This window comes from Pelodiscus sinensis, chromosome 5, assembly GCF_049634645.1.
Source record: "Pelodiscus sinensis isolate JC-2024 chromosome 5, ASM4963464v1, whole genome shotgun sequence".
Lineage (NCBI taxonomy): Eukaryota > Metazoa > Chordata > Testudines > Trionychidae > Pelodiscus > Pelodiscus sinensis.
Genome location: NC_134715.1, coordinates 3,441,840 through 3,464,303, shown reverse-complemented (window position 1 = coordinate 3,464,303; position 22,464 = coordinate 3,441,840). Strand labels below are relative to the sequence as shown.

Below are 22,464 nucleotides of genomic sequence, written 5' to 3'. Positions count from 1 at the left end.
GCCCCTTCCATCAGAAGCCACGCCCCTTCCAGGGGCCCAGAGCTGGTCCCCCCACACCTTGCCCGTGGCCTGGGGAAGTCCGTCAGCCACCCTGTATGTGTGCGTGCTATACAGTTATTTAGCTAGAGACCTAGAGCAGTGGTCACCAACCAGTAGATTGGGATCCCTTGGTAGATCTTTGAGCCTCTGAAAGGTGATCCTGACTCGTGTGGCCAAGAGCCTGTCAAGGACCGACACTTCAGCTGCTCCTCCCACCGCTGCTGTGCATCTCCTGCCCTTTGCCTTTGAGCTGTCCCCTCAGGAGCTTCCTGCTTTCTGTGCAGGGCAGAGGAGGGGTGCTCATGTCAAGATGCCCCCTCCCACTCTGTATCCTAGCTCCACAGAGCAGAGAAGGGGCACAACAGGACTTGGGATGGAGTTTGCTGGCTGCTTTCGGGAGTGGTGCAGGGCCAGTGTAGGGTGAGCCTGTCTTAGACCCACTGCACCACCACCCAGGAGCCACCTGAAGTAATCAGTGCCCGGCTGGAGCCCACATCCTGAAACCCTACCCCAGTCATGAGCCCCCTCCTGAACCCCAAGCCCTGCCCCAGCCCCGAGCACCCCTGCATCCAAAAACCATCCCAGAGCCTGCACCTAGAACCCCCTCTGGAACCCCAAATGCCTGCCCCCGGGCTAAGCTTAGAGCCCCTCTCTCGCTCCAAATTCCTTAATCCAAGATCACAGCCTGCACCCCAACCCTCTGCCCTAGCCTGGTAAAAGGGTACAGAGAAGAGCGACAAGAATGATTAAAGGTCTAGAGAACATGACCTATGGAGCCAGGCTTCATGAACTGGGCTTGTTTAGTTTGGAAAAAAGAAGATTAAGGGGGGACATGATAGCGGTTTTCAAATATCTAAAAGGGTGTCACAAGGAGGAAGGAGAAAATTTGTTCCTCTTGGTTTCTGAGGACAGGACAAGGAGTAATGGGCTTAAAGTGCAGCAGGGGAGGTTTAGATTGGACATTAGGAAAAAATTCCTAACTGTCAGGGTGGTCAAATATTGGAATAAATTGCCAAGGGAGGTGGTGGAATCTCCCTCTCTGGAGATATTTAAGAACAGGTTAGATAGACATCTGTCAGGGATGGTGTAGACGGAGCTTGGTCCTGCCTTGAGGGCGGGGGGCTGGACTCGATGACCTCTTGAGGTCCCTTCCAGTCCTATTATTCTATGATTCTATGATTCTATGAAAAGTGAGGGAGAACGGGGGAGGCAGGGGGGAGGACAGAGTGAGCAGGGGTGGGGCCTCGGAGAAGAGGCACAAAGGAGGCAGGACAAGGGTATTAGGGTTTGAGGAAGATCTTGGCTTACACTTAAATTCAAAAAGCGATCGCGCGCTTAAAAAGCTTGGAGAGCACTGACCTAGAGAGAGACAAGATATGGGGCGCTACTTACTGTCACACGTTTCATTTCCCGTTAATCAGCTTGAGCAATCAGGGAAGTAATGAGGCATCTAGCACCCCTAGCTATTTTGGGAGAAAGACGTTTGACTGGGGCCGCTGATTGTCCACCACTGCCACAAGGAAGAAACCATAGGTCCATGATGTTCAGTGGAGGGAGAGGCAGATCTTGCAGGGTTAGAAATAATGAGGGGGCTGGTTTGTTGGCAGTTGGGGACAGAGAGAGGACAATGGCAAATGATGGATTGAAATTGTTCTTTTCCCACAAAGTGGCAAGTTACTTTCCCATCTGCAGCTTATAGATCTCTACAGGTTGAATCTCTCTACTTCGGCAATACCCATGGTCCGACATGATTGTAGCCAGATGTCATAGAATCATAGAATCATAGAATATTAGGACTGGAAGGGACCTCGAGAGGTCATCGAGTCCAGCCCCCCGCCCTCAAGGCAGGATCAAGCTCCGTCTACACCATCCCTGACAGATGTCTATCTAACCTGTTCTTAAATATCTCCAGAGAGGGAGATTCCACCACCTCCCTTGGCAATTTATTCCAATATTTGACCACCCTGACAGTTAGGAATTTTTTCCTAATGTCCAATCTAAACCTCCCCTGCTGCACTTTAAGCCCATTACTCCTTGTCCTGTCCTCAGAAACCAAGAGGAACAAATTTTCTCCTTCCTCCTTGTGACACCCTTTTAGATATTTGAAAACCGCTATCATGTCCCCCTTTAATCTTCTTTTTTCCAAACTAAACAAGCCCAGTTCATGAAGCCTGGCTTCATAGGTCATGTTCTCTAAACCTTTAATCATTCTTGTCGCTCTTCTCTGTACCCTTTCCAATTTCTCCACATCTTTCTTGAAATGTGGCGCCCAGAACTGGACACAGTACTCCAGCTGAGGCCTAACTAGTGCAGAGTAGAGCGGCAGAATGACTTCACGAGTTTTGCTTACAACACACCTGTTGATACAACCTAGAATCATATTTGCTTTTTTTGCAACAGCATCACACTGTTGACTCATATTCAATTTGTGGTCCACTATGACCCCTAGATCCCTTTCCGCCATGCTCCTTCCTAGACAGTCGCTTCCCATCTTGTATGTATGGAACTGATTGTTCCTTCCTAAGTGGAGCACTTTGCATTTCTCTTTATTAAACCTCATCCTGTTTACCTCTGACCATTTCTCTAACTTGCTAAGGTCATTTTGAATTATGTCCCTATCCTCCAAAGAAGTCGCAACCCCACCCAGTTTGGTATCATCTGCAAACTTAATAAGCGTACTCTCTATCCCAATATCTACATCATTGATGAAGATATTAAACAGTACGGGTCCCAAAACAGACCCTTGAGGAACTCCACTTGTTATCCCTTTCCAGCAGGATTTAGAACCGTTAACAACAACTCTCTGACTACGGTTATCCAGCCAATTATGCACCCACCTTATCGTGGCCCTATCTAAGTTATATTTGCCTAGTTTATCAATAAGAATATCATGCGAGACCGTATCAAATGCCTTACTAAAGTCTAGGTATATGACATCCACCGCTTCTCCCTTATCCACAAGGCTCGTTATCCTATCAAAGAAAGCTATCAGATTAGTTTGGCATGACTTGTTCTTCACAAACCCATGCTGGCTATTCCCTATCACTTTATTACCTTCCAAGTGTTTGCATAGGATTTCCTTAATTACCTGCTCCATTATCTTCCCTGGGACAGACGTTAAACTGACCGGTCTGTAGTTTCCTGGGTTGTTCTTATTCCCCTTTTTATAGATGGGCACAATATTTGCCCTTTTCCAGTCTTCTGGAATCTCCCCTGTCTGCCATGATTTTTCAAAGATCATAGCTAAAGGCTCAGATACCTCCTCTATCAGCTCCTTGAGTATCCTGGGATGCATTTCATCAGGACCTGGTGACTTGCTGACATCTCATCAAGGGTGTCCACTCATCAAGGGTGTGGCCAAGTTTCCCACAGTCCCATAAAATTTATTTTCAGCCACCAGTCCTGGCTCTCAGGGTTCTGGGCTGTTACTTACCTCTAATTTACCCCTCAATGTCTTCTAAGAGCCCAGCAAGCAGTGGAAGGTCGGCAGTATTGACCTCCCGTAGTTCTGCAAATTCTCTTGTTCAGCACTGGTCAGGTCCCGAGGGTGCCGGACAAGAGGGGTTCAACCTGTAGCTGCATCACGTCCGCTTCCTCTTCTAAATAGTTAGGCCCTGGTCCTGCCAAGACTTACGCACTCGCATAACCTCATGCTCTCAGAAGTTCCAGGGCAGTTTGCTTACCACGGTGCCGAAGAGCAGGAGTGTGCATATGTCTTTACAGGATTGGGGCCCTGACCGGACACGGCAGAATATTCCAGATAGGCTTTTATAGCAGAAAGGGAGCTGAAAGTCACCAGGAAAGTAATGGCGCTTCTAGGGACGGGAAGGGGCAGAAATGAACCTCGGAGAAAATACAGAACCAGTATAGTCTGAGCAGCAGGGATGAGGTAAAGGAGTGTCCTATCTCCATCTTCCTCCTCTCCTATGAAGGAGCTGTTTTCAGTAGCAGATGGCGACACATCTGCATGCCCGTCAAACGGCTGTGAACCAATCAGCCTCCAACTGACACATGCCATGTCCTAGTGGTTAATTGTCAAGTACCCTCCCTGCAGCAAACAACAGGCAAGCAGCCCCCCCTATGCCATTTCTAAGCTAACCCAGACAAATCAAAAGAAGCCTGGGGAGAGAGGCACTAGGGCAGCTGTGGCCAACCCACAGCTTGTGAGCCGCATGCTGCTCTTGTCTCCAAAAGTGCAGCCCACGAATCTGCTCCTCTGCCCCCCTCCATGGCTCCCGCTGGCTCCCCCCAGCTTCCCTGTGCTTACCGGGTTGGAGCCGAGGGGTTTTAAAAATGGTACCCAAGATGGCGGCTGTCTTAAAGAGGCAGCCTCCTTTTTAATTTTTTTAAATTTTTTTTTGTTTTTGCTCGACAATTCTGAGGGGGTGGGGTTTCTGTGGGTTTTTTTGCTTGAGAATTCTGGTGCGGCTCTTCGCATTTTTTCTGCTGCTGTTTTGGCTCTCTTTTTTAAATGGGTTGGCCACCCCTGCACTAGGGACTGTGGGGAGAAATGGGAATAAATAAGGACTCAGGCTGGGGGGCCCAAAAAGTGACAGCTTCCCACCCATTTCTTCCAAGGAATCGAGCTGCCCTTTCTGGCTGCTTCCATGTTGCCCTCTCTTTTGGTCCTGGTTTTGTTAGTTGCTGCATCCCTTTGCATCCAGGGCTCTGAAGGAGGACAGCTCGCACTACGCGGAGGATCCGGGCCTAACCTAGGAGCGCTAAAATCCATTTAGTTTTCCAGGAGAAAGCGACCTCGAGCAGGCTGCCCTCTGGAAAGGGCCACGAGACTCCAGGGAGGAGAAGAACTCCCTTGTAAAATCAAGACATTCCCAGCATGGCTAGATACACATGTAGGGCAGAGTTCACCACGGGGCTTCCAGCAAGTTAGCTCCCCAGCCTGCACTGCAATTTAGTGGTTAATTTCCCGGTTTCAGAGGAGTCGCCATGTTGGTCGGTTTCAGCAAAAACAAGGAGTCCGGTGGCACTTTGAAGACTTAACGCGTTTATTAGGGCGCTCGGGCATCAGCTTTGCGAGATGGGTGTGTCTCTGTGACGGTCCCGGCCATCTCGTTCTGACATAAGTGGGCCATACTCTGCTAGCAGAAAGCATGGGCGGCGGGTAATACAGGCAAGGGGAGGCATTGCCTTCCCTAAACTGCGCACACTCTCCACCTGCTGGGGAGGACTGCGACTGCAGTGTGCCTGAGTTGGCCCTCCGGGAGGTCAAGAAGGATTGGGCTGGGGTCGGGTGGGGCTTGGCTCCATCGGGGGTGTGGGTGAAGGGGTGGGGCCTTAGGTAGAAGGGGTGGAGCTGGGGCTTGCCTTCCCCAGCTAGGCCTTCACCCCCTACCCATGATGCCAGCACGGGCATTAGCGGAGTATTGCGGTATTTCTCAGGCAGATGGAAGTGATAACACCCGCAATCTGCAACCATTCCCCTACCAATGAGCTCCAGTTTGTGGCTCATGGGTATACGTGACTGTAGGGTGAGGCGCAAAGACCCATGTCGTAAGCAGCAGCTAGGGAGCTGTCCTCCAGAAGTTGTTCTGCCTTTTTATCAAACTCCCTGCCGCAACCCATCTTGGTCCTCTCGAGTGAAACGATGAAAGTCAGTGGCCACTGCACGGTTACATGCAGGAATTAAAATCCCACATCAGGAGTCACTGAGAGGAGTACAAGTGAGAGACACTACATTTCTGTCGTTTCCTCCTTTTAGAATGTAATAGAATCATGAAAATAGCAAGTTGGGAGAAGTCGGCTAGTCCAGACTTGTGCACTGAGCTAATACTGAAGAGATTTCATCTACTTGAAATCTAGTAAAAGGACACCTTAAAATTAGTTTTAAGTATTACAGTGTCAAATCCCCCTCCTGATATTTGTGGTTTTATAATGATGTTTTCCTGACTTTGTTTCAAAGTGCTTGTCAGTTTCGTGTTGCTATATGAAAGACCAACAGAGGAAATTGATTAACTTACCATAGAAGAAACTAACCATATATGCAGGAGCTGTCTAATGCTCATAAACAAAAAACCACCACCACCAAAAAAAAAAAAAAAAAAAAAAAGAAAGAAAGAGATGATTTTGTTTTTTATTTTTTTTTTAAGTTTTAGTTTTGAAACAATAAGCAACCATTTTATTTTTCAATGAGTTTTAAATTGAAGATGCCCTGTTAAAGTTTGGAGTAATGTGCTCAGTTTGACACTTTCTCAGAGAATTTTGTGAACATTCTCACTGCCCTAGCTTTTAGAAATAAAGTGATAGCTTTCTTTCCTCTTTAGGACCTCAATGTATAAGGATATTCATATTTTTGAAATGTATGGCCACAGTGGAGAAGTTTTCAGATGGTATAAAATGCAACATACAACGAAGGTTTCTGATGAGAACATTTCAGGTAACATTTTGCCCTCAGAAAAAGAAATCCACGATTCGTCTTAATGTGAATTGTGCATAAGTATTAGCAGGCAGAATTTGTCCCTGAGAATATATTTATAAACCGCACATGTTGGTTTAATAGTTCAGATTCATTGTCCATCAAGGGCAACATGGACTTTGTCTTCAACTAGCATTTACCTTTTTAGTCAGCAACTCATCATCTGGGGTGAGTGAGTATCTGCTTAACATACACATTAGCTATCTTTTTTATTATGGTTATTTCAGTCACTTCTTTGTCCTTGAGGAAGGAAGGTCATAAATAAAAATGCACCTTTTGAGCAGATATCAGGTGCCCCCACCCTCAGAAACCAAAACAGCTTTTTATTCTCACTCCTCTGATTGTTTTCAAAGTTTTAGTGGTGCACAATTCCAAGATTCCTCATATAGGACTTGTTAGATTTCTCCAGATGACTAAGGACCATTTGTAGAGCCCCTTTGATAATGCTAATTTTGTGGATTAGGACATGCCATTAACTTCAAAGCATTGCTATTGAAAGGGATGTTTTTAAGCCTTCAAGAAGAGCAGCTGACTCTGCTGAACAAAGCAAATAAAAACCGCTGGCTACTTTTAGCAAAGTAATAATTTATCTGCTATTAAAGACACATTGTCCAATAAGTGTTTCTTGTGTTTGCATCTTCCCCTGCCGCCTAGTTTGCTAGAAGTTGTAACGAGTGCATTCACATAATGGAAAGAAAAAATGGGGAACTGAACTCATCAAAAGTAGGTGTGCGCAATGCACATAAGCCAGTGCCACTGAATTTCTTTAGCTTTGCTTGTCTCCGTATGAGCATGACAGGACAGAAAGTTGTTCTAAGTAGCCATTAGCTAAATGGTTCTGGTTTGTGAGAGTTCATGTGGAATCCATAAAAAAAATTCTCTCATACCTTTTGGGGAATGCGTCCTGCCAATTCCCAGAGCTTGTATGAGTTTCCTTCTTTGCACCGGTTTAACTTCTGTTTTCCACGCTGTATAGTTTGAAATATTTATCAATAGAATGACTGTAGTTCCTATGCATGAAAAATTCCCATTGACTACAGTAGAATTTGCACATATTCTGTAATCTATTCCTTGTGGTTCTGTCTTGCAAACTTGACCATATGTTTTATTTTAAACATGCCATTGACTTAAATGGGACTACTCACCTACTGAAAGCTATGTGCATGCATAAATATTTGCAGGATTCAGGTTTTACTGGCCTTTTAAACCCCTCCTCTTTGGACTCTGAGAGAAGACACACACAGACAAATTTTCATCCATGGCTCCCTCAATTGCACACTTAAATAGGTGCTTCAATGCTCATCCACTTGCTTGTGTGCACAATTAAAGCAGTCAGTTTTTAAAATGGATATAGCTCCAAAACCACTGAGCCGCATTTCCTGAGCCAGTCCTCGTTCATTCCTTTTGTTTTAATTTTACACAAGAGGTTATTTTCTTTTTATTTAGGTGACAGCAAGTTTCTCTTAGAATGGGCTAAAACGTCATCTCGTAGGAGAATTAGAGCACCATGAGCTGAAATAAAACACGTGCTACGGGGTTTCCCAATGAGTTTTATCAATGTTACAGACCTCAAAAAGAAAATAGGGAAAAAATTAGGCGGGGAAAAAGCGTATTATTTAAAAAAGAATTTCAGCTTCACAGATATTTCAATATGCTTAATTATAGCACTATGGCTAACATCACACAGAACCAGGAAATGCAGTTATATAAATATGTATGAACTTCCTGGGAGAAGGGGAAGGATTTTGGAGCTGGCCTCCAAGGAAATATACATGGATTTTGGCATCTCAGGGAGTTTATCACTTTGTTTCCATTCAGATCGAGTGGGAGTTGAGTGTCTGACTCCTTTTGGCTTTTGAAAATTCCAGTGGCACTATGATTAAAAATCAGTGAAATTCTTAAATGTATGTTCCTTTCTTCCTCCTGCTACACAATGCAGTTGGTGTGCAATAGACAGATCCGTTGTTAAGATCACCGACATGTTATGTGCTACCACCATCCTTCTGTACACAACTGGCCTTTCACATCAAAGGAAAAATTTATCCCCCATTTCCAAGGCCAGAGTATACAAAAATACATGTTGAACCTCTCTAGTCCAGAACTCTCTGGTCCAGAAATATTTGTGGCCTGGCATGATTTTAATTAGCCAGATGGCCACTTTTCATGGGTGTGGGAAGTTTCCCACGGCCCCATAAAATTTGTTTACAGCCCCCAGTCCTGGCTCTCAGGATTCTGGGGTATTATTTAGCTCTAATTTACCCCTATGTGTCTTCTAAGAGCCCAGCAAGCAGTGGAAGTGTTGGTAATGCTGCTAGAAAACACTTACCTCCTGTGATCCAGAAAGTTCTCTGGTTCGAAATCGATCCAGTCCTGAGGGTGCGGAACTAGAGAGGGTCAAACTGCATTTCCTAGTTTGGCTGGGTTTTTTTCTTTTTCTCCAAAATCATTAACTGTTTTCAATTCAGAAAGATTAACAGGATTCAGGGAAGAAAATTTGATCCTTGAGATGATTATAACCTTTGCCCACGTGTGAAATCCCGTTGACTTCACTGGGAGTTCCACCAGAAATTTTAGCCAAGGTTTTCAGAAGTAAGTAGGGATTTGAGAGGTGCCTAGACGGTCAGCTGTCCAACCTGAGCCTCCTGAAAGGGGTCTGATTTTCAGAGGGCGCATGCCCAGCAAATTCAAATGCCTGAAATAGAGGCATCCAGAATCATGAATCACTTCTGAAAACCTTGCCTTGCGTGTATAACATGGCCCTTTGCAAAGGAGGGTCACTCTTCGAAGAAAAAGCTGCGTCAGCCCCTTTTAACTCTTGAGTCCCCTTCCCAGGGTTCTGTGGACATTGCGAGCTTCTAGCTTAGGAACTGGAGAGTCGCTCTCCCCACATGTTAGCAGGCAGTACTTTGGCAAGATGGAGGAAAAGGCTGCAGCTGTGGGCATTGACGCAGTCATAGACCTTACAACGTGGGGGGGGGGGGGTTTCAAACTTTTTTTCTCGTGACCCTGTTGAAGAAAATTGTTGATTCTGTGACCCAACATAATTTGACTAACGTGCAGACACTGGAATGGGGCTGAGGAGGAACTTTGGGGTGTAGGAGTGGCCTCTGGCTTGGGGGGGGCAAGTCAGGGCTGGGGTCGGCGGGGCTTACGTTAAGCGGCTCTCAGCGGTGCATAGGATTACCAGATACTTTCCCAAAAAATACCGAACGTGGAGGGTAAAAAAGTGGTTGAGCCTAAAAAAAAAAAGGACCAAACTTGTTGAGCCAAAAAAAAAAAAAAAAACCGGTACAAGAAAAAGAGTCATTGCGCCTTTAAATCCCAGCACTCCACACACTAAGGCCACTTCCTGCCTCTCCTGGTACCACAGACCAGAAGCAGCCAGCAGCAGGTCCCCAGCTAATGGGAGTATGTGGAGACCTGTGAGCTCTCTCACCCCCACCCAGGAGCCGGGCCTGCTGCTAGCCCCTTTTGGGGCACAGCGCAGTTTGTGGTGCCGGGTCAGGCAGGGAGCTGCCTTAGCCCCTCTCCCGCCCCCGCCCCCTTTTGCTGCTCACCTGCTCCCCCATCAGCAATGAAACCCAGTGCCCAGCATTCCACCCCCCAGTGCTGGGCTGCGACCGGCAGTTTTCAAACCACCGGCCTTAGAACCTGCGTAGAGCCACCTCCCGCAGCTGGCAGTGTCCTTCCCAGCTCAGGTGGCCACCCGAGGGCTAGCGTAGCCGTCGCTAAGCGCCCTGGAATCACCAGCGTGGGCACGGAGACGCGGGCAGCGGAACGGGCCAGGAGCCCGAGTACCCGCCCGTCTGAGGTTTGCGTTTGGGCCGCTCGTCCGAGCCGCTCCCTCACGTCACGGCCATAATCGAGCAGAGCGAGCGTGTCTCAGTCTGCCTGAGCCAGGAATCCCAGCTCCCAGCTGCCGTGTAGGCATCGCTTTCAGGGGAAATCTTGACTCCACTGAACTCAATGGCAAAACCCCCATTGACCTCCATGGGACCAGGATGCTTGGAGCCCCTGTGAGGGAGCGGGTTGGGTCCGCTACCCCTCCCTGGTTTCCCCCCTCAGCTAGGTGGGTGGGTCCCAACACGCCCGGAGGGGCAGCTAAGAGCGACTCCGCTGGACGGATGGTAACGCTATTTTCACCCTGTGTTTCTCTCACTTTACTTTACACCCCAGGACCCCCCTCAGCTCCTCGGAATGCCATCTCAAATGTTAACGAGACTAGTGTCTTCCTGGAATGGATTCCCCCGGCTGACACTGGTGGAAGGAAAGATGTGTCTTATTATATTGCATGCAAGAAGTGCCGCTCCCCCCGGGGGCCGTGTGAGGCGTGCGGCAGTCATGTCAGGTACCTCCCCCAGCAAAGCGGCCTGAGAAACACCTCTGTCATGATGGTGGACCTGCTTGCTCACACAAACTATACCTTTGAGATTGAGGCCGTGAACGGCGTGTCCGACCAGCGCCCCGGCGCCCGGCAGTATGTCTCTGTCAATGTAACCACCAATCAGGCAGGTAAGTGGAACTTCGACAGGGGGCTAAGTTTCCGGGGTGGGGGCCCTGTTCTTTCTGGGGGTGGGACTCCCGTTGAAATAAGCAGAAGTCACCAGTCTGGGCTGTAAATCCTAGGCAGGCAGGTCTTCCCCTCTTGTTTCACAGTAGGACGATTCCAGAGTTGGACGCGCGGGAATGTGCCCTCTCAGCAGGATGCAGTGGGGTGAGAGATTCCCGTGTTTAATTAAAACCAAAAGCCTTGGTGGTTTAAGGTGCCCGTGTCGCCACCCGCTAACGCAGAGGAACGCAACCGTCTCCCTTATTGGCAGAGGGGCGTCCTGTGCATCTCCGACGTGGCGCCATGGCCCTGGCTTAGCGGACGGCTCGTGGGCACTGAAAACCCGACGGCTGACCGTGTGCTGCTGCCAGTGGAAGAAGCAAACCGACTGGGGGCGAGGCGGTGTCGCTGGCTCGCCCTGGCTCAGCTCCGGGATGTCTTTGCTCATGGTCTCCTTTCAGTTTTGCGTTGCGCCAATGGAGAAGCGGAGGAACTTTTCCCCCTTCCCTTGGGCAGAAGCAAAGTGGGGAGGGAATAAGGAACATGGGCAGGATTACTCAGCTCACACCCAGGGGAGCACAGACACCCTGAGGAGCTTGAGGAAGGGGGAGCCAGGGTTATGCCCCCCACATAGGACACAGCCCTATGGGCCCTCTCCTTGCGTTTCTCTCACCGTGGGTGTCACTGTGAGTAGAGTCCTGGGAGACCCTATCACAGGGCTAGGAACCTTTCTTGGGCCAGGGGCCACAAGTGAGAATAAATAAGCCCCCCACCCCTTAACTCCCTCACAGACATGGCCCCCAACTGAGAAGGAGAAAGATTCTCCCCACATTTCCTTCCCATACCAGAGCATAGAGGGCTCCAGGCTAGTAGATTTTGTGTGCTCCAGCCGTGCAGCGGGGTGGGGGTTGGAGCACCAGCTGGGAGGGAGCCCGGAGCTTCGGGGGCTGGATTCAGGCAAGCCGGGGGCCTCATCCAGCCCCTGGGCCTTAGATTCCCCACTACTGACCTATCAGGTTCTGCCTTGCTTCACTTTCCCTCCTTCCAAAGTGCTGTGTTGCAAATGGCCTTCCTTATGGGAACCGCTCCGACCCGCCTCCTGCTCCGCCTGAGAGCATGAAGTGGGCCTTCCGGCAGGGGAGGTCCCTACCCCTTGCACAAGCACAGCCGGCCGGCACATTTGAGAGCACGGGCCTAGCCTTAGGAGCCAAACTCTAGCAACGACAGTGCATGGTTCTGTTGCCTAGCCAGCTTCCCCTGCTCCTCCTGAAGGAAATGCTGGAGAAACCTGGCACGCGCTAAGGAGGGGCAAATCGATTTCCGAGTCATGGCCGCAAGGCAGAAGGATGCGAGGCCGGGCGGGATGGAACGTCATGGGGACGGCGCAGGGACGCGATGTGTTATAGCAAATCGAATCTGGGCTCCGGCAATGAGTTTGGCTTGCTGATGTGTCAGGCAAACCGTGGCAGAGGAAATCAAGGCACGATGGCTGTACTGCTGATTGACAACACAGGGAGCCTTCAAGAGTAGGGCTGGCGTGTGTCAGTGTGACACCTGCAACGAACACCTCTCCCAGATGTCTCCCAGCTGTTCTCTCGTTAGGCAAAATACGCATGCCTGGTTATTGGGCTGATGGTGGCATTACATAAACAGCAGTGGGCGTTTCCCTGATGCGCAGAACTAACGACAGCTCAGTCAATGTAGAAGACCAGAGATGACCGATCACCATTTTCTATACGGCAGCACTTCCGCCTTGTGAGTGAGGCCCAAATCTCCCGGGAATTGTGGGGGCAGTTAGACCTGTGGTGCCCAACACGCTAGCCACACGTGGCTGTTAGGCTGCTTGAGTGTGGCCAGTCGGCTTGCAACATTATTTACATTTTCAGCGTAGAGCGGCCAGTTGCTCTAGCAGCAGCTACTGTCACGGCGGGTTGCACACCATGGAGTGAGACGCGGAGCTGGCTGTTGGCGCGCTGAGGTCAGGGTGCACCCTCTGCACCGCTGTGACCACGTCCTCTGTGGGGAACTCGGTGCCTGCAGCTTGAGGGTGATACACACAGCGCGTGTCAAAGTAATAATGGGCGCCCCAGCCCAGATGCACGCGAGCGGCCGTCGGGTTTTATGCCAGCAGTGGAATCGCATGGGGTAGCCCCACACCTCCCCAGGGCCATTTAGAGAGGGCAGAGGGAGCTGAATGTACCCGTTCGTGTAGATTCTGTGCACGCCTTGCTGTTCCCTTGTGGCCACAGCCAGGGAGCGGGAGGAAAGCTCCCAGTTTCCTGCAGTCTGCTCCCTCCTGGCTGGAGGGGTGGGGGCAGAGGGGTGAGTAACCCAGGCTGGGAGCTTCCCTCCTGCTCACGGACAGCGACTGAAGGGAAACAGCGAGCAGCAAGCAGTGGCGGGAGTCAGGGGGGTGGCTTGCCCTCCCTAAAAGGTGCCCTTGCCCTCCCCATACTCTGCTCCACACTCCAACCCCCTGCCCTGAGGTCCCTAGGCCTCCAGCCCCCTGTCCTAATTCCTGCACCCCCAGCCCAACCCTCTGCCCTGAGCCTCTCCTCACACCCCCAACCCTGACTCCTCCACCCCCCTCATACCTGCTTCCTGCCTTGAGCCCCCCTCATTCCACCCCACACTTGAATTTTTTACAGGTATTGTCATATAACCCCCTCCCCCAGCTGCCTGCCCTGAGTGCTCTCCCTGCTGGGCAATAGCATAGCACCTGTAAGAAATGCAAGTTCCTTTCACCCTGAATTACACCATGGTGAATTGGATCCCGTGTGCTTATTTCCCTACTCAGTTTTGAGGCGACATCTTTATGCTTCCTCTGTTTGATTCAGTAGGTGGTGGTGGCACACTCCAGTACGTATCCGGGTAGACCTCATTCAGTCCTGTTCACATGAAATAATAGAGCCAGGAGAATGCACTGTTTATGGTTCTGCCTTCAGTCCTTAGCCAGAAGATGGGCAAGGTCTGTTTGCATGGGAAGAGCTTAGAAGTTTAGGTTGCTCCCTGCCGTTTGATAGACCATTAAATAACAAGTTAGAGTATCCTTTGTGCTGGGAGATAGAGCTAGACTTTCTCCCTTTGGCTTTCCATGGGAATTGGACATCTGACTGCCCTTTCTGCCTTTGAGAAACGCCTTCATGACCAACAGACGAGATGTGCAAAGGAGTCTATGGCCACCACAACCACCACCACCACAACTGCTGTCTATCAGCCACTTACCCGAGATTGACTTGTGTGACCCACAGAGAGCCAGTAGGTTTTATACACCTCCAGCTCTTACTGACCTGATTGAGAGTTCTCCATGTCTTAAGATGTCCAGTTGGGCCCTTCCATCACTGTGGACCCAATGAGAGCTCAAGAGTCTAATTCTTCATTCCATTATACTAGTTTCATGCCAGTACAGAACCATGATGGCATAAAGATGGTGGGGAGCGGGGTTTGAGAATCAGGCCATGTCTTTGCTTCTGGAAGTTTGACGTGGTCGATCTTTCAGAGTTCGATTTAGCGGGTCTAGGAAAGACCCGCTAAATCGAACGCTGAGGGTGCCTCCATTGATGCTGGTGGTACTTGAATTGTGAGAAGCAAGGGAAGTGTTCCCATTGACTTCCCACTGTAGAGACAGTGCCAGAGTTTGAGCAATTAATGTTGCTGGAGTTGCGTGCCTTGATTTGAACTTCCACCTAAGTATAGACGTGGACACAGACTGCTACTGGGTAAGTTGAAGGACTAAATTAGGCGGGGAAGGAAGCCCTGCTATAAGAAATACTGGCCCGTAGAAATTAAAAATGGCATGTCATGATTAAGGCCTAGTAGACACACTCGTGTTGACAGAGACTTACTAAGCAGCACCGCAGATGGAATGCTTGGTTGTGTTCTTTCGGTTTGGTTTTGTCAATCCCAAGACCTTGCTAATTTCAGAACTTTTTAAAAAATGCACAAGCAGTAGGATATTGGCCATTCCAGATGCTTTTTTATATATGAAACCTTTGGCAACCAACTGTGTGTATCTGGTTTTGGGTTCCTGAAGGGATTGTTTCCTGGAAAAAAAAAATTGTTTTCCTTAAGTAATTTGTCTCTCTTTCTCTTGCTTTTTCTTAAAAAAAAAAGAAGAAAAAAAAAACAACCTGGCACCAGTAGTCAGTCTAGCATTTTCAGACTGATGTAATTTTCCTTTCTGACTGCAAGACATGTGTGAACCGTCTCGATTCAAAATTAGATTTGAGAGTACAAAAAGAAAAATAGCTGGCTCTTTGTGCAAGATGGGGAAAAAAATTACAGTAAGCCAGGAGATGAAATTGATTAGTTAACCCTGACTGATCAGTATATGGAATCCAATAATGATTTTCTGCTGAAGAAGTTGACTGATGAGCTAATTAATGAATGACTGCCTATCAGTATGAAAAACATTGTCACAACACAGTAGCATTGCAGCCTCTAAGAGGACAATAATAAAAGATCTTATGTGCAGGAAAGAGTTTATAAGAATGGCTCCACCAGCTCAGACCGCTGGGCCACCATGCCAGGTGTTCTGTCTCTGATATGGACCAGTACCCGAGTGTTAGGGAACTGTACAGAGCAGGCAAATGGTGCGATCAGTGGCTTAGTGCCAACCAGTACCATCTCTGGACATCTCAACCAATAGTCATTGAGGGCCCTACTTTGTACACACATATCCGATAACTCTATTATATTTTTGGACATCACAACATCTCATGGTAAAATAAGTTCCTTGGGTTAATTGTGCATGGGGTGAAGAACTTCCACTTGTTTGTATGAAACCTGTTATCTATTCAGGAGGAAGAGAAACACCATCTCTGGGCACCCCTTCTGGTATCCCCACAAAGGGATACCTGCAAAGGGATACCACCCCAGCTAGTACCTCGGGGATGAGAGATGCTCTTCCCCCCAACTCCTGGTGGCATTGGCTACAGGCTGCACCATCCCCAGCCAGCTCAGAGGGCAAGTTGGGAAAAGGGGTGGGGTCAGCGCCTGCTTTTCCTTTCCCCACGGGCATGTCCGACACCCCAGAAAGCAGAACGGCACCTGTGCTCCCTGGGCAGTGGGGGCTCCTTGCCATGCTGGCTCTACCAGACCAGAAGGGTCCTGGTGCTCCCAGCACATCTGGGTAAAGGCCAGCCATGAAGCAGTGCTGAGGCCTGCATTGTATCCCACATATGCTCAGCAGTGCGCGTCTTGTGCAGGATGGGCCAGCTGAGCTGGAATTCCTCTGGATGGCTCTTGGGTACCATCTTCCCTTCCCCCTCATGCCTAATTCAGAGAGCAGATCATTATTGGAGGAAGTTGGCCTCTTTCTTACTCACCAATAGTTGGTGGGAGCGTATGACTGTCTCAGGTTGATTCATGTGGTGAAACTCTTCGCTGGATTGCCCCCACAATGCCTTCCTGCCGTGGAGATTGGCTGCGAGCCGTTAGTTGCCCGTCTTCTGTGTATAAATTCAGCTGTGCCTACCCCTCTAGGCTATTACTCAACCAAGCAGCCCCACTGAAACCAGTGAGATTAATGGTTGGAGTCAGGCCTATGACAAATAAGGTCTGGGAATAATAGGTCAGTGTTGAGTAATGGCTGGCCAGATAGGTCTTTGGAACAAATGAAGCTCGTGGCATCAGGGTGTCGGTGTGAATACTCAGGTTTGCCGGTTCAAATTCACTTGCCAAAAATAGCCTGGCGATAGCTATTTCGGTGCACTTCCCTGCCGGTTGACTGGCTTCCTAGCAGAGTCACGCGAGGGCTGTCATTAGCTCAGTTTGCTGGTCACGCAACCGAAATTATCGTGAGTTTTCCACCCAGCCCTATGATTAAATAGTGCAGTCAGAAATCATCCTGATATCTGAGTCCCCCGAGATCTTTTGCCTCTTCTGAGCTTTGCACATACACAGAGCTATTAACCCCAATCTCTTATAGAGGCCTATCGCTTATGAGATGTAAGTTCGGGACGTCAGGCAGCTCTCTGGTTCTGGCAAAGGAGGAGACAGGCGGTTGTATGTGCAGCCACACACACATTGGCTGGGATCAACAAATTATTTAAAATCACACTTGGATTTATCGGGGGTGGATTGTTGCTAGCGCCGAAGCTCCTTCTGTTGCAGTGAAAGTCCTTTCTTAGGGGATTTTTGACCCATCGTGCTGGTTGTGTTAACTCAGTGGTAACGGCGACTGTACAAAGATCTTGCCGACCCCAAGGGAAAAGGAGAAAGTCTTTGCCTGAGCTGGTGACAGCAGAGAGAGAACTATGACAGCTGATCGGAACGGATGCTCGGATTGTCCACTGTGTGAAAACACGACCTTCCGATTTCAGACTGATCAGTTTGCTAACGTCAAGTCTAAGGCAGAGGGGATGGAAGTCTTTTTGATCAGGACCTAGCGAAGGTCCCAATGGTCATGGACGAAGGAAAACCCCATGCACCCCTTGTTCCAGCCTTATGGGTTGTCGATTTCCCTCACCTGTCATCATGAAATCAAAAGCTTATTTACTCGTCCTGCCTGGAAACCTGGCGGGCTTAACACCTATTGAAAACTGTGTCTTTTAGTTACCTATTCAAACAGTGAATTGTGTGGAGACGGTGGGGGTGACTCCCATGTCAATGAAAGGTTCCATCTATTAGCATCCCATTGTGTTTATCACTTCCCAACTAAAGTAAATGAATGGCTCCCACCTTTTTTTTTTTTAAAAAGAATTATCCAGAGTTAAACTATAAGGCTCTTTAAAGAGGAAAAAAATCTTACGTAAATTAATCCTACAGTTCCGCTCCCCACCCGTCTGTGACACAGCCATATAGACTGTATTTTTCCATGGTTTTTAACCTTTTGGAGAATACATAGCAAACATGTCCTGTATCGATACCATGGGAGGGTTCAGGACATGACAAAGGAGGAATGTCTGTATAAATGTTCTCTTATTATCAAACACGGTACAGGTCGGCCCTCCCTGGTCTGGCACCCTTGGGACCTGACTGGTCCTGGATGAGGGATTTTGTCAGACCAGGAGAGGTCATTTCTGGGCCCCCTACTGCCATCCCCACCCTCTGTCCAGTGTAACACCTATTGAACCAGCTGGGCCACAGGCCTGGCTCCCCACCTCCTGAACCCCATGACTTTCTGTGTCTGAAAAAAACTGAGGCACGTTATCGACTGCAACGAGCAAGAGCAGGGAGATGAACTAAAAGGTATCTTGATCTATCCCAACTCAACAGTATAGACTGGGCATAGTGACTCAATAAAAAGTGAGTTTTGGCACATTTATTCTTAGTTGTGGGGGGTGTTCTTGGCTCTGAAAATCAGTTGGAGAGGGGACACCTACAATGTACATATTGTTCTAATCTTATGTGCATTTGGAGTAGGTAGAAACTGTATAGAGGGCTTCATCCCTGGGCAAAGTATACTACATGGGGAAACACGCCTTTAACAGTGATGAAGGCAGCATCGTTGTCTGTGTGTGTCTATGTGCACATACATGTCTAGCATGAACATTTTCTGACTTTGTCACTGCAAAGGCTGTAGGTGAAATTTAGGAAAGTTCATGGATTGTTTTGTTTTGAGTTTTTTCTTGCTCTCCCTGTGTACATTCGCGTCTTCACTCAAATTGGCTGAGAATTTTATACACGGAGTCTTCTCTAACTACAGAGTATAGCATACATCACTTTTAAAAGGTCTTAGATAAACGACAGGACTTGTGTTTGTGCCTTGCTTAACCTCTACATCCAACCACTCTTGCTCATTTCCTCCACCACCAGAAAGTGGTGGTTTGTTTCCCCGGTACTCAAGCTGGTAGAAAAATGATCTGTCCCCACTAAAAGGGTTGATATTCACTTTCATTTTCTCCTCATTTTTTGTTTTCATGCGTCACCACATTTCTTTTGGTTTAATACAGAGGCACAGTGCATGGCACAAACATCTCTAATTCACCAGTGTTATACAGTGTTTAAAAAAAGGTGTAGCGAGGAGCACTTTGCTTTCCAGTGAAAGTGGGGTGGATAGTGTTGGAGAAACGTGCGGTAGTTCCCATGGCTTGGTTGCTGGGTTTTTATCAAGACAAAGACCTGGTGTCACTTGCACACCTACTGGGTGTGGTGGGTTAGGTAGGGACTGATTCTTATTGACACAAGAGTTCCTTCACCAGTCCAGAGTGGGGTACAGGAGCTTTGGTGGAAATGAGAAACAGACCCAGCTCCTACATTTAGCGACAGAGAGCCTGGTCGTTTGGGCTGTTCACTGGATGCAAATTGGCCGGAATGCAGGTGTAAGTGGCACTTACGTGCTTTGTAAATCTTCGTTGTGCTATCTTATTGCCACCCCTACACGTGGCACTGGAGAATTTCTGTACTTTCTCATTTTTTAGGTATATGAATAGATCATTGTTTAAAGTAGACTAATGGACATAGATAAAATAATTTACATAACAATTCCCCAGACCAGATCTACACTACACCTGGAAGGTCGGGTTAAGGTACACAACTCCAGCTATGTAAAATACGTACCTGGAGTCGGCTTACCATAAACTGAGCTTGGCACCATCCTCACTGCGGGAAGCCGATGGGAGAAAATACTCCCGTCGGCTTCCCTTACTCCTTGTGACTGCCAGAAGTACTGGTGCCTACCAGAGCTGTCCTCAGCATTTGATTTAGCTGGTCTTTACTAGACCCACTAAATTGAACACCAGAAGATTGATCTTCAGCATGGCAAGTGAAGATGTGACCTCATGAATGCAGCTCATTGATTGTGACTTTCCCAGGAATATCAGTGTTTTTTCTTTTCCAATGAGTCCAACATGATAGTTTACTCGTCGGATAGAATTTTTGGAACGGCTCAGCATTGGGTTACCCCTTCCCATCGAGGTCAGTGGGCGTTTCCCCCCGTAACTTTAGTGAGAACAGTTACGGTAGCACTGGGTGCTTTTGAAAGTAGCCTTCTGTCACTTTGTGCTTTGCTTGTGGCTAGATTCAAACCTCATTGAATATAATAGAAAGATTCTCATTGATAGTAATAGAGATGTAGCTGTGTTAGTCTGGTCTAACTGAAACAAAAGACAGGACTATGTAGCACTTTAAAGACCAACAAGATGGTTTATTAGGTGATGAGCTTTCATGGGCTAGACCCACTTCCTCAGATCAAATAGTGGAGGAAAATTGGCATGACCACATATACCAAAGGGATACAATCAAAAAAAGTGAACACATATAAAAAGGACAAATCAAATTTCAGAACAGAGGGGAGATGAGGGGAATTATCACCTCTAATATCATTAGCTCACAGATATTACCCTTCCTCCCTGATCCCCCCTCTGTTCTGAAATTTGATTTGTCCCTTTTATATGTGTTCACTTTTTTTGATTGTATCCCTTTGGTATATATGGTCATGCCAATTTTCCTCCACAATTTGATCTGAGGAAGTGGGTCTGGCCCACGAAAGCTCATCACGTAATAAACCATCTTGTTGGTCTTTAAAGTGCTGCATAGTCCTGTCTTTCATTCTCGTTGATGTCAGTTTTTGTAGGCTCAAGCTCTTAGTCCTTGTGTTTTAAGGGGGAGGAGAGACTTTTATTTATTAATTGAATTATGCATGCCTGTCAATGTTAAATCGCAATGGACACTGTATAAAGTAAACATAAGCATAGTCCAATTTATTTGATTAAGTGGGTCTTATCCATGAAAGCTTATGCCCTCATAAACCTCCGAGGTGCCACAGGACTCCTCATTGTTTTCATACACACGTGAAGTCACGTATTATGCACAACACACCCAGACAAATACAGAAATGAGGTAAAATCTTGATGCCATTAAAGTCCATGACAAAATTCCCACTGACTTTAATGGGGCCCAGGATCTCACTTGTGATATTTATGAGAGCTTACCATGGAGAATCAGAGGACGAGGGAAATAAAGGCGCTGATTGTGTAAAACAAAGCCTATAATCTAGCAACACACAAACACATTGCTGTGTGGACTCACATAGTCAGTGTCCTTTCTGAGCGTAAAATCTTCATAACCAACCATCTTCTTCCTAAATCGCATGTTTATCCCGGCCCAGATGGCTGGATGTCTGCTTCCAAATGAATTATGGATCAGTTGAATATTTTATAGTTTTATTTATAACCCCCTTGTGGGTAATTGTTGCTTTCTCTTGGTTTGTTATCAGGCTTTCTATAATGCTCAGAATGTTAGAAACATGTAATGCATTTTAACAGTAAATGAATTCCTCGGAATGGTGAAACTTTCTCTCTGATCACAGTATTGTCATCAGTGTAGATCATTTTTATTCTTACAGTAGGTGATTCTATGAACTCATTGATATATGAACACATTAAAGGATAGAATAAAAAAAACTTGCATCTCTCTGCAGAAAGACTATTTAATTATGACATGAAATTAAAATGTCTTATTTATAGCTATCGACACTGTGTCACAAAAAAAGACATCTACGTTCCCATCCTTACAGTTCGATGCTAGTGATTACATTCAATTTACGACTTCAATCCTGGATTGTGTGATAGCGTATGAATTTTATTCTTCCTTTCCGGCCCTGCTAGGTTTGCTAGGTTTATCCCATGTTCCGGGAAGGAACGTGCCTGACTTAAAGTCAAGTGAAATCAATGACTTCCATTGATGTCAGTGACTCTTGGGACATACCCTAAATCAGGGTGTCCCAACCTATGGGTTGGGACCCAAATATGGGTCACCATTTCATTTCAAAAGGGTCACCAGGTGTCTCCCCAGGTGCCTCTTAAGGAGCCATTCACACATTTTTTGAATTGCCCTGGGTCACCAAGTCTTCCTGAATTGTCAAAATGGGTCCCCATCTGGAAGAGGCTGGGAACCGCTGCCCTAAATGAAGAGACCCTCATCCTTCTGGTTTTGCACATGGGTGGACTCTGTCAACCCTTAACAAGTTGTAGGACCATGGTCTTAAAACTTGGTTTGTAATGCCCTTTAGTATTCACATCTTGTCTTCCGCTGATTGAGCTGACCTTGTTCGTGCGGATCCTCCAAATAATCATGTAGCACACCCATCATTGCATGTGCATATATACCTGCCAATCTGAAGTTTCCACTTCACGAGTCTGAGCACGTCGGTTCCGCGACACACAAGCTCGTGCCGCAATAAATGTGTTAGTCTTTAACCTGCCGTGGGACTCCTCTTTGTTTTTGTGGAAGCAGATGAACATGGGCTACCCCTCTGAAATCTGTAACTCTTCTTTTCACCAGTTTCTCAATCTCTGTTGTTGTGCCTTGACTTTTCCTGGTATCCGTTAGGACACCACCGAAATTGGTAGAGCGATGGCAGGTACAAAAGCCAACTGCAGTTGACTTAGGACAAATAGAAACGGGCCAAGTAGCTTTGGGTACTACAGTCCGTGCCTGTTACATCTGAAGCCTGATGCATTGGGCATTCATTGCTTGTGCTTCTGTGATTGCTTGCAGA

The 22,464-nt window shown here is 47.6% G+C and overlaps 1 protein-coding gene across 16 annotated transcripts in view; it reads left to right on the top strand.

Moving 5' to 3' along the window:
- The window catches only part of EPHA5 (EPH receptor A5), a 259,608-nt gene that overhangs the window by 136,990 nt on the left and 100,154 nt on the right, over positions 1 to 22,464 (top strand). For 9 of the 16 annotated variants that reach the window (XM_075929250.1, XM_075929251.1, XM_075929244.1 and 6 more), the window contains one exon: positions 10,649 to 10,984. The exons of the other annotated variants lie outside the window; for them this stretch is intronic. In XM_075929250.1, coding sequence (XP_075785365.1) covers positions 10,649 to 10,984 — 336 coding nt within the window. The remainder of the gene's footprint in view (positions 1 to 10,648; positions 10,985 to 22,464) is intronic. 16 annotated transcript variants of the gene reach the window in all.